Source organism: Gymnoscopelus microlampas, assembly GCF_963454915.1.
Source record: "Gymnoscopelus microlampas genome assembly, chromosome: 14".
Taxonomy (NCBI): Eukaryota; Metazoa; Chordata; class Actinopteri; order Myctophiformes; family Myctophidae; genus Gymnoscopelus; species Gymnoscopelus microlampas.
Genome location: NC_139951.1, coordinates 26,586,894 through 26,598,274, shown reverse-complemented (window position 1 = coordinate 26,598,274; position 11,381 = coordinate 26,586,894). Strand labels below are relative to the sequence as shown.

Here is an 11,381-nt window from a genome sequence, read left to right as displayed (position 1 = left end):
TTTTCACTAGGCTACTTCTTAAAGGTTTTTTAAATTTGTAGAATGTCTTTAATTTTAGATTTTATTCATGAAATTATTTTGAAAAATGTTTTAATTTTTTTTTTTTTTATAAAAAATGCGGATACTTTTTGGAAATGTTAGAAACTCTTTTGAAAAACAATTAGGAAACAAAAAAGGGATATATATATACATAAGAATGGGTACGCGGCTCAGAAACGGGTCCCGACCCACTGTTTTGGAGACACTGGCTTAAGTGGTTAAATGAACACAGGATGTGTCTGTGTGCAGAACAAACTGGGTTGGTAGAGCTTCCAACCCTCCCCAAGGAGAAGGAGGACTATTTGTGTCTGTTGTGGAGTCTCACTAGGGCGCCGCCCGACAGGTAAGCACCTCACCAGGGAGAAGCAGTGGGAGAGAGGCAGAGAGAGGCCAGACAGACAGCAGCGCAGCCTGGGACACGTCATAGAGGGGCGGTACCTACCTGTCCTCATCATGAATCAGCCCCAACTCCGCACACCTGCGCTGGCCAGTTAGGTGTGGCCCACAAACATTTAAAAGCGCAGCCACTCTGCCTCATTCTCCACTGGCTCTCCTGGTGACTGGACAGGTGCTTTCGGGCGGTGAGTGAGATCCCACATTAAATTCCCTACACCGTTAAATGACTTTGTGTGTGAATTTGAGAACTAAAAGAATGTCTCTTTTATTTTCATAGGCAACCTGATGGATCGAGCTTTAAACACCAAATGTGAATGTGAATGGAAAATGTCCCCAGACCTGGGAGGAATTTATGTTGTTTTCCCTATTATGATTTAAGTTTGCCAAATAACGTAATAACAAGAGCTCTCTGAGCTAAGAGGTTGAATAAAAACCCTTCATTGGGCTTGTACCCTGCCTATCTGTGTCTTGGCCTTGATCAGTGTCCCACATATGGTGGAGAACACGGGTAACACTGATCTACGTCAAGAAGCCACAGCATGGAGCACTCTACCGCTTTAACTGCGCTTCTGAAAAGCCAAACTGACTTACAGGCAGCGGTACAAAAATTAATCGACCGCATCTCCAGAGATGTTTCTACGACTCGCGCACCGCGGGAGGTGCTCACTAAATTGTCACCAGACGACGACATAGAAGCTTATCTTGAGGTATTCGAGCGGACCGCAGCCAGGGAGAGATGGCCGGCAGCAGAGTGGGCCTCGCTCCTGGCGCCTTTCCTGACGGGCGAATCACAGCGGGTTTGTCGCGACCTGACCATGGCAGATGCCAGAGACTATCGTAAGCTAAAAGAAGCGATATTGGCCAGCCAGGGCTACAGCCTGCCCGCCCGGGCGCAGCGGTTCCACCACTGGGCCTACCAGCCGGCCCAGCCACCTCGGCCCCAAATAGCGAGCCTGTTACGCACCACGCACAGCTGGCTGACGAGTGGAGGAGAGCCACCCATAATCGACCGAATCGTCATTGACAGATGCATCCGATCCTTGCCGCCCGACGCACGCCGCTACGCCTCGCAGGTGAGCCCAACCTCACTGGAGGCCCTCGTAGCTCTGTTGGAAAATCACCAAGTCAGCGTTGAGATGATGAGGTCCACGCGCGCTGACGCACCCAAGACGGCGCCAGACGAGAAACCCAGCCGTGACCGCCGGAGGGCCCAGCCGCCACCGCCGTCCACCAACCGCACCGACGCGGCCGTCGCCGAGGGCCCCGGCCGGGGCGCCCAGCAGAGACGCTGCTATGTATGTGGCCAAGCCGACCACATTTCCTGGTCCTGCCCCGACCGAGACCGCGACGTGTCAATGGGGACCGCCGCCAGCTCCGACCCGGCTCGCCCCTGCCTGCACACCGGTACTGGACCTCGACGCCACGCCCGACTGCCGGTGAAGATAGACGGCGCTGACGCCCACGCGCTCCTCGACTCGGGCAGCGCCGTCACCCTGGTCCGCGCCGACCTGGCAGGCCGCCTCTCCACCGCCACCGTGCCCGTGTCGTGTGTACACGGCGACGTCCGCCACTACCCGGTGACGCAGCTGCGGGTCCAGACACCACGGGGAGACGCCGTGGTGCCAGCGGGGGTGGTGCCGAACCTCCCCGTGCCGCTGTTGATCGGCGTGGACTGCGTCCTATTCGAGCGGTACTGGAAGCCCGGCCTGCAAAAGAAGCCGCCCCACCGACGACGCCGCCGCGCAGAGCGCAGCGGACCCCCAGCTCCACTACACGCCTGCCCGGCGTTTCGGCCCACCTCCCCCGGCTCCGAGAGCGGCGCCTCGCCAGAAGAGGCTCCAGGCGCCCCAGCAGCGGACGACGAGGAGGCGAGCGCAGGAGAAGAGGAGGTCCATTCTCCGCCAGGCCGCGCCGTCTCGACTGCGGCGAGCGACCCCGACCCGTTCGCCGAATTCCCCAGGCCCGAGTCGCCCGAAACCCCGAGGGGGGGGGAGTACGCCACCGCCCAGTGGTGCGATCCCACGCTGGAGATGGCGCGTCAGAGTGTCGCCGCCATTGATGGGAAGAAATGTGACGGGGTGAGTACACTAAAGCCCCCGTACTTTCTTGTTAAAAATGGACTATTGTATAGAGGAGTGATAGACGAGGGGGGGGAAACGTTAGAACAACTGCTTGTGCCTAAATCATATGTGTCACGAGTCCTGTACCTAGCACACACGCACCAGTTGGGTGCTCACCTGGGGGTGAAAAAGACACACGAGCGCATTCTAGCCCGCTTCTACTGGCCCGGTGTTAAGCGGGCCGTGGAAGATTTTTGCAAGGGCTGCCCGGAGTGTCAGAAGTCCGCCCCCCGACCCACGTTCCACAACCCACTGGTCCCGCTACCCATCATCAGCACGCCATTCTCACGTCTCGCCATGGACATCGTGGGCCCGCTGCCAAAGTCCGGCCGCGGACACCGCTACATTCTGGTAATTCTTGATTATGCCACTCGATATCCAGAGGCCATTCCCCTACGGACCGCCTCGGCCAAAGCCGTGGCCCACGAACTTATGATGATGTTTAGCCGGGTGGGGATAGCCGAGGAGGTCCTTACTGATCAAGGCACGTGTTTTATGTCGAGGGTTATGACGCTGCTGTACAAATGGCTAAAAGTGAAACGTATACGCACCTCTGTATATCACCCTCAGACTGACGGTCTCGTGGAGAGATTTAATCAGACACTAAAGAAAATGTTGAAAAAACTAACCACTGTTGATGGGAAAGACTGGGACCAGTTGATCCCTTTTGTACTGTTTGCCATCAGGGAAGTGCCGCAGGCGTCCACGGGGTTCTCCCCCTTCGAACTGGTGTACGGCAGGAGACCCCGTGGGTTGCTCGACATCGCCAAGGAGACCTGGGAGAGTCAACCCTCCCCCCACCGCAGCGTCGTGGACCACATTGAGCGCCTCCAGGCCAGGGCCAAGGCGATCTGGCCCCTGGTGCGTGAGCATATGGAGCAGGCGCAGCGGGACCAGGCGCGCACGTACAACCGGGGCGCCACTCTCCGTGAGCTCCAGGTGGGGGAGAAGGTGTTGGTCCTCGTTCCCAGCAGCGAGTGCAAATTCCTCGCCAAATGGCAAGGGCCGTATGAGGTGGTCGAGAAGATGGGGCCCGTCGACTATAAGGTGGCACAGCCCGGCCGGAGGAAGGGCCACCAGATATACCACATCAACATATTGAAGAAATGGAACGCCACGCCGCCGCTGTCCCTACCCGCCCTACTCGCCACGTCCGCCCCGCCGAGCCTGCCCCCGGTTCCCCTCGGAGAGGACCTCTCCCCCGCGCAGAGCCAGGACGTCAAGGAGCTGCTGGGACGGAGCCGAGACGTATTCTCCGACCTGCCTGGACGGACGAACGCCATACGGCATGACATACGCACCACGCCAGGGAAAGTGGTGCGCCAACGGCCCTACCGGATTCCAGAAGCTAGACGGGTGGCGATTAAAGAAGAGGTGGCCAAGATGTTGGAGCTCGGCGTCATCGAGGAGTCGTACAGCCCCTGGTCCAGCCCCATTGTTATCGTCCCCAAGCCAGACGGCTCCCTGCGGTTCTGCAACGATTTCAGGAAGCTGAATGACGTCTCCACGTTCGACGCCTATCCGATGCCGCGCGTCGATGAGCTCATCGAGCGCCTCGGCCCGGCCCGGTTCGTCAGCACCCTCGACCTGACCAAGGGGTACTGGCAGGTACCACTGACGGACCGGGCCAAAGCAAAGACGGCCTTCTCTACACCCGAGGGCCTCTACCAGTACACGGTGCTGCCGTTCGGCGTACACGGGGCCCCCGCCACGTTCCAGCGGCTCATGGACCGAATCCTGCGGCCGCACCGCGCCTACGCCGCAGCCTACCTGGACGACATCGTCGTACACAGCTGCGACTGGGGCCGACACCTACAGCACCTAGACGCAGTAATCGAGGCCCTCAGACGCGCCGGGCTGACCGCCAACGCCAAGAAGTGCCGTCTCGGGCTGACCGAGACCGACTACCTCGGCTACACGATTGGCCGGGGCTGTGTGAAGCCACAGACGCGCAAGGTGGAGCGCGTTCGGGACTGGCCCCGTCCCACTACGAAAAAACAAGTAAAGTCGTTTCTCGGACTAATATCATATTATCAGAAGTTTATTAACAATTACTCTACTGTTGCAGCCCCGCTGTATGAGTTAACCAGGCAGAAACTACCGCACCACGTAACCTGGACGGACGAAACGGAGACGGCGTTTCAGCGGCTGAAGAGCGCACTCTGTGAGGAGCCGGTGTTAAAGGCCCCCGACTTCAGCCAGCCGTTCCTCCTGCACACGGACGCGTCCGGCACCGGGCTTGGAGCGGTCCTCGCCCAGGTCATCGATGGCGAGGAACACCCAGTGACGTATGTGAGCAGGAAGCTGTTAGACCACGAGAAAAACTATGCAACAGTTGAAAAAGAGTGTTTGGCGGTGAAGTGGGCCATACACCACCTCCGCTACTATCTATGGGGACGCACTTTCACTCTCATTACAGATCACGCACCATTGAAGTGGATGGCGACAAACAAGGACAGGAACGCGAGGGTGACGCGCTGGTTCTTGGAACTCCAGGACTACAACTTTAGGGTGGAGCACCGGCCTGGAAAGGACATCCCGCACGCAGACGCCCTGTCCAGGATGTATGAGGAGGAAAGAAATGAAGCCCCCGGCACAGGCGGTGGGCTTAGGGGGGGGATATGTGGAGTCTCACTAGGGCGCCGCCCGACAGGTAAGCACCTCACCAGGGAGAAGCAGTGGGAGAGAGGCAGAGAGAGGCCAGACAGACAGCAGCGCAGCCTGGGACACGTCATAGAGGGGCGGTACCTACCTGTCCTCATCATGAATCAGCCCCAACTCCGCACACCTGCGCTGGCCAGTTAGGTGTGGCCCACAAACATTTAAAAGCGCAGCCACTCTGCCTCATTCTCCACTGGCTCTCCTGGTGACTGGACAGGTGCTTTCGGGCGGTGAGTGAGATCCCACATTAAATTCCCTACACCGTTAAATGACTTTGTGTGTGAATTTGAGAACTAAAAGAATGTCTCTTTTATTTTCATAGGCAACCTGATGGATCGAGCTTTAAACACCAAATGTGAATGTGAATGGAAAATGTCCCCAGACCTGGGAGGAATTTATGTTGTTTTCCCTATTATGATTTAAGTTTGCCAAATAACGTAATAACAAGAGCTCTCTGAGCTAAGAGGTTGAATAAAAACCCTTCATTGGGCTTGTACCCTGCCTATCTGTGTCTTGGCCTTGATCAGTGTCCCACACTGTGTACTGTGTCAGTCAGTGTCCAGTAGAGAGCAGAATGAAGACATGCAGACATTCTGTTAACGACAGCTACAACTGTCATCAGGATGATTGTATGAGAAGATTGAAGGCTGCTGAAGGACTATGGAGACGTGTGTGTGTGTGTGTGTGTGTGTGTGTGTGTGTGTGTGTGTGTGTGTGTGTGTGTGTGTGTGTGTGTGTGTGTGTGTGTGTGTGTGTGTGTGTGTGTGTGTGTGTGTGTGTGTGTGTGTGTGTGTGTGTGTGTGTGTGTGTGCGCACGCGCCTGTGCGTGTCTGTCTACTGTGCAAGTGAAAATGTGTTGTATGAGGGTGTTGATTGAGTGTCTGTCTGTCTCTCTGTGTGTGTGTGTGTGTATGTGTGTGTGTGTGTGTGTGTGTGTGTGTGTGTGTGTGTGTGTGTGTGTGTGTGTGTGTGTGTGTGTGTGTGTGTGTGTGTGTGTGTGTGTGTGTGTGTGTGTGTGTGTGTGTGTGTGTGTGTGTGTGTGTGTGTGTGTGTGTGTGTGTGTGTGTGTGTGTGTGTGTGTGTGTGTGTGTGTGTGTGTGAATGTGTGAGACCGCATGCACTCTCTCTCTCGGGTTATGAAACACTTGATGATTTATGTATGAGGGGAACCAACGTCATCTCTCTCTCTCTCTCTCTGTCCCTCTCTCTTTCTCTGATCCTCCCATTCTATCTCCCTCCTTTTCTCTCTGTTCCACTTATTCCCTTTCTCCGTGTCTTGTATATCACTTTTTCTTAATCTTCAACACTCTCCGTCTATGTGTCTTTTCCTCTCCTCACTTCACACCCTTATTGTCTTCTGTCCCTACTTCCATTTCCCTCTTCTGCCTCACTTTATACCTCTTCACCTACTTTTGTCCCTGTCCCCTGACTGTCTGCTCCAGCCCACTCCAACTCTCTCTCTCTCTCTCTCTCTCTCTCTCTCTCTCTCTCTCTCTCTCTCTCTCTCTCTCTCTCTCTCTCTCTCTCTCTCTCTCTCTCTCTTTCGTTGTCTCTCTCTTTACATGACCGACCGTCCTCTGTCCATCTGTCTCCCCACAGAGCAGTATGCTGTCAGTGAGCTGGTCAAGGGCTCTAAAGAGGGACAGGACATTGATGGAGAGGTTCTCACTTATCTGGAGCTGGCTCAGGTGACAAATTCACCCTCTCATGTCTTTTGAAAGAAAAACTAATTTTATTGTGCATGTTCGGTTCCGGTTTTGCAATTTTGGTGGCTACTTGAAATGCCTGATTTCTCCCTCTGGTCGTACATATAGCACTATGATACAACAACCGCCAAGTACTCTCAAGTGGCTGGTTTGAACTAATAATTTACTTGAACCAGGAGCAACAGTGACCTCTACGATATGGATACCAAGGATTTGTCAGTGATGTCATGACTAAGCATGCTTTAGAGTCCGCAACTGGTTTTGGCCCACATCAAGTCACCATTTGACCAATGTGGCCCGGACCCCAAAATGAGTTCGACACCCCTGCTTTACACTCACCCTTTCACCATTAATTGAATGAACATGCAACTGCAGGCTACACACACTACCAATAGACTGATCGCTAAGACCCACCCTACAATGGCTATAACCGTTGCTACTTACACAACGCCACCATTCTACCATAGGAGTATAATAGGAGTATAAGTATAATAGCATTAATCGTAATAAAGGTACGACTTCCATGCAGAGTTGGGGTCGTCAGTTCGAGTTCAACACACGCGGTCCATTATAAGTGTGTATTCGTTTGTTTGTCTATTAAGTGCTACTATTTGTAGACTTACTTACCGTGCGGGAGACAAAAAATCCTGTTCGATGATAATGTAGTTATGTAGTTGATTGATATTACAGTAGATGCCATAGATCCATGTCTTTGGAAGTGAATTTTCTTTTTGCCTGTATTTAGTTTTTTTTAAATAGTAATGGCATGCACATTTTTCCAGTGCATAATGCAGGCCCTGTTGACGAGATTATGAAGAGAGTTTGGTGCTCCGGCTCCAAGAATCATCCATAATTTCATGTGGAAAATGTATTATTATATTATACAGCGATTGACCATTCATGTCTATGGGGAACTTCTCAAAGTGTCTAAGGGAAGGAGCCTAGCAACCGGTCTATTGTTTTATAAACACTTTCAGCATGGTGTCCCTATTCTGGGCATGTTATTTTAGGTGAAACAAATTCAAACAATTTAATCATTTTCTAAAATAGTGAAAATACTAGATCTACAAGCTTTTCACTATTCATCGCACAAAAAAGTACACACAAAGAGCTTACAGTAATTAACGTCACTTACCTATCCCTAGTAGCCTATGTTACGAGTGACTATGGAATCAGATCATACTGTAGGGAAACTGGATAACACATGTATGGACAGCTCCAGATTGTAAACAATAACACAGCTGTCCTGAACCTCCAAACTTTATGAACATCTGTTTTTGCATCCATTGCCCCGGGAGACAACATAAACTGTCAGAGAAACAGCTTTTAGTTAGACTACCAAACATGTCCATAAGTCTTTTAGCCCCATTAGCAGCAGGGCTATAAGCATAGCAATGTCAGTTGGTCGTTCGGTCGGTTGGTTCAACACTTTGGTCCCAGACAAGATATTCTGAAAACTACTGATGGGATTGCCATGGAAGTAGCCGTGCATCTTCATGCTCCCCGGGGGCTTAACCCAACTGATTTTGGTGATTCCACTGCCTTTCCTCTAGCGCCACCCATGGGCCAAATTTCCACTTGCACACAAGATATCTCAGAAGTTGTAATGTCTCTCTCGTGCCGCCCATGGGCCAAAAGGTCAACTTTTGCCCCAATAGTGGGAGCGTGGGATTCTAAGGATTGCAATGTCTGTCATTCCAAACCACTTTGGTCCGGTTGTGTTTAACAAGCAGTAGATATCTAGGGGGGGCTTTTAGTCTGTTGGTCTCATTTACCTTCAACTCTGCCCTTGATATTTTTTGAACATGTCTTCCATTTTGTCTCTTCCAGTTCCATAACGCTAGCCAGCTGTCCGCCTGGTGCTTACATCACATCTGCACTCATTACAACAGTGTGTGTGCCAACTACCGCAAAGAGATCAAATCTAAGACACCAGGTAAGCTGTCAGAGAGTCACAGCCAGAATAGCAACTGCCTAAAGCCTGATTTACGCGTAGTTGTACGTTATCCTTAGTTGTACGTGCTGAAAATAGTAGATATACAAGCTCACAATGCGTTGCATGCATTACGATGCGTTGTGAACTTGTAGCTCAGCTATTTTTGGCATGGGACACAGTACGATGGAGTATGAAACACTTTTTACAGTCCACATTAAAACCCACCACAAATTGTGGCTTAGTACGTTTTTTCTGCATGTTTATTTTAATGGTCATTTAATCGATTGTGTTCCAGCATGGATCAATGGAACTAACGTAGTATACTTTAAAGGGATTGTAGACAGTTCAGAGATAAACAAAGAAAAAAACTCCAGCAGTTCCTTTCCCCGACCACCAGGGGGTGACTTCCATAGAGTTAAGTGGGCTTCAAAACAGGCCATGCCGAATATAGGTTGCTTTATTCGGATAGAATTCGCGGAACTGCCCGCCCCTGCCGGTTCTCTGAATTTTTATTTTTAAATAGGCTCTTTCATGATAAATTGACCACATATATGAAGTTAAACAACTAAATTCTATCTAAACGATTTTTTAAAAGTAAATTCTGTGCCTCAAAAAAGAAGTTTGAAAGCGTTTTAAAACCGAAAGTAAAAAGTTCCCACGGACATGGACGCGCACGGACGCGCACATGCGTGCGTTAATTTACGACCCGGACAAACATAAACATTAGGGAAAATACGGATTTCAGAGAGAGGACTGTGTTTCAATGCAGGAAAACACCCCAGCATCATTATATAGTGGCTGATAGAGGGGAAAAAATGCAAAATATATATATATAAATATGTTTCAAATTTAGGCTTCATGTTGCCTACAATCCCTTTAAGTTTCTATTTATTGGTATCACAAGGAAAACATTTTTTTCTAGGTTAAAGACTTTTTTTGTTATATTAACCCATTAAGACCTGGAACGCATCTATGTCACTTTAGATTTCTTTGGCTATTCAAAAATAGCAGATATACAAGCTCATAGCGCGGCACCTAGTGCCGCGCTACAAGCTTGTAGATCTGCTAAAATTATTATTTTTTTCCGATTTTTTTTTTTAGGATTTAGATTTTTTTTAGACGCGGCCTCAGGTCTTAATGGGCTCCGGCCCACAGGTTGGGAATCGCTATATTGCATCCATCTCCAAAGCTTTCCCACAATGCACCAAACCAAAGCGCGTCCATGTGTGTTTGTGTGCTCCAGAGAACCAGCAGTACTTTGAGAGGCACCGCTGGCCCCCGGTGTGGTATCTGAAAGAGGAGGACCACTATCAGCGCGCCAAGAAGGAGCGCGAGAAGGAGGACGTGATCATGAACAAGCACCAATCGCGTCGCAGGTGGTGCTTCTGGAGCACCTCCCCCGCCGTGGCGTGAACTCTCAGCGCTGCTGGGGGATTCGCAGGTCAAAGTTCAGAGGTCCGATAAAGTCTTTGTGACCGCTATCTTCCGCCCTTTTCAACTCCTTTCTTCTGTCCCTCCTACTACTCCTATCCTACTTGTTCCTCTTCTACCTCTCTCTCTCTCTCTCTCTCTCTCTCTCTCTCTCTCTCTCTCTCTCTCTCTCTCTCTCTCTCTCTCTCTCTCCCTCACATGATCCATTTCACCTCAAAACCTTAATCCCTTTGCTAACATCCATGGTCTAGAGATGATCAGGCCTAAGATAATGATAACAATGGTGATGTTTCTTTACACAAGAGGGACATTTTCCTTCAAATTGCCCACCCTCCACCTTGCTATCAACGTTCCTCCTGTCCTTATTCTAAATCTGAGTCAGAGACACTTTAATGCCAAGTATGAGGTTTGTGCAAGGAATTCACTTTGGCGCTCTATACCTCTACTGTGTTACTCTCACTGACCAACCCAACCACGTGCCACAGAATGGTTTTGAATTCCTCCAGTACCATTTCTGACCCCCACCTCCCCCATGACCTACTATCTGACCCTGCAACTCCTCTCAACACAAGTAGCCTCACCCTCCTCTTTTGTGTGTGGTTTAAAGCACAATCAGTGTATCTAAATAAACTAAAAACAAATACAATAATGTTATAGGGGCCGTTGATGTACTAATGGCTGTGCATTTAGATTTTGGATTGCTGCTTCATTAGATACCAGTGGCTTTCTTTAGATTGTATTCAGTTGGTGTGGCATTCAGTTGATTGTAAAACTTAATATCACTCATCTCTGGGTGTCTCTGCCATGCCAAACCTTGGCCAGTGTTGTCTATGAATAGCCTTTTATTGGAATACTGACTGAGTGGTTATTTATGTTTTGTGTGCTGGATATGCATTTTTATTTTTAGGTTAGGTGAGATCAACCGACTGCAGACAATCTAGCCATTTAATGTTTTCTGGCCCAGGTTTGGTTAGCAGCACACAGAACTCACCAAACTAACTACTGTAGTAAGTGTTCTTAGTGGTAGAAACCCTTTACGCCAGGGGTCTTCAACGTTTTTCAGGTCAAGGACCCCTTAGCTGAGAGAGAGAT

At 50.5% G+C, this 11,381-nt stretch overlaps 1 protein-coding gene across 3 annotated transcripts in view; it reads left to right on the top strand.

Annotated features, from left to right (window-relative positions):
* The window catches only part of rhobtb1 (Rho related BTB domain containing 1), a 40,734-nt gene extending 30,262 nt beyond the window's left edge, over positions 1 to 10,472 (top strand). For all 3 annotated transcript variants that reach the window (XM_084079061.1, XM_084079059.1, XM_084079060.1), the window contains 3 exons: positions 6,816 to 6,904; positions 8,753 to 8,858; positions 10,102 to 10,472. In XM_084079061.1, the coding sequence (XP_083935187.1) occupies positions 6,816 to 6,904; positions 8,753 to 8,858; positions 10,102 to 10,271 (365 nt within the window). In that variant the 3' untranslated portion in view covers positions 10,272 to 10,472. The remainder of the gene's footprint in view (positions 1 to 6,815; positions 6,905 to 8,752; positions 8,859 to 10,101) is intronic.
* The last annotated feature ends 909 nt before the right edge of the window (positions 10,473 to 11,381 follow it).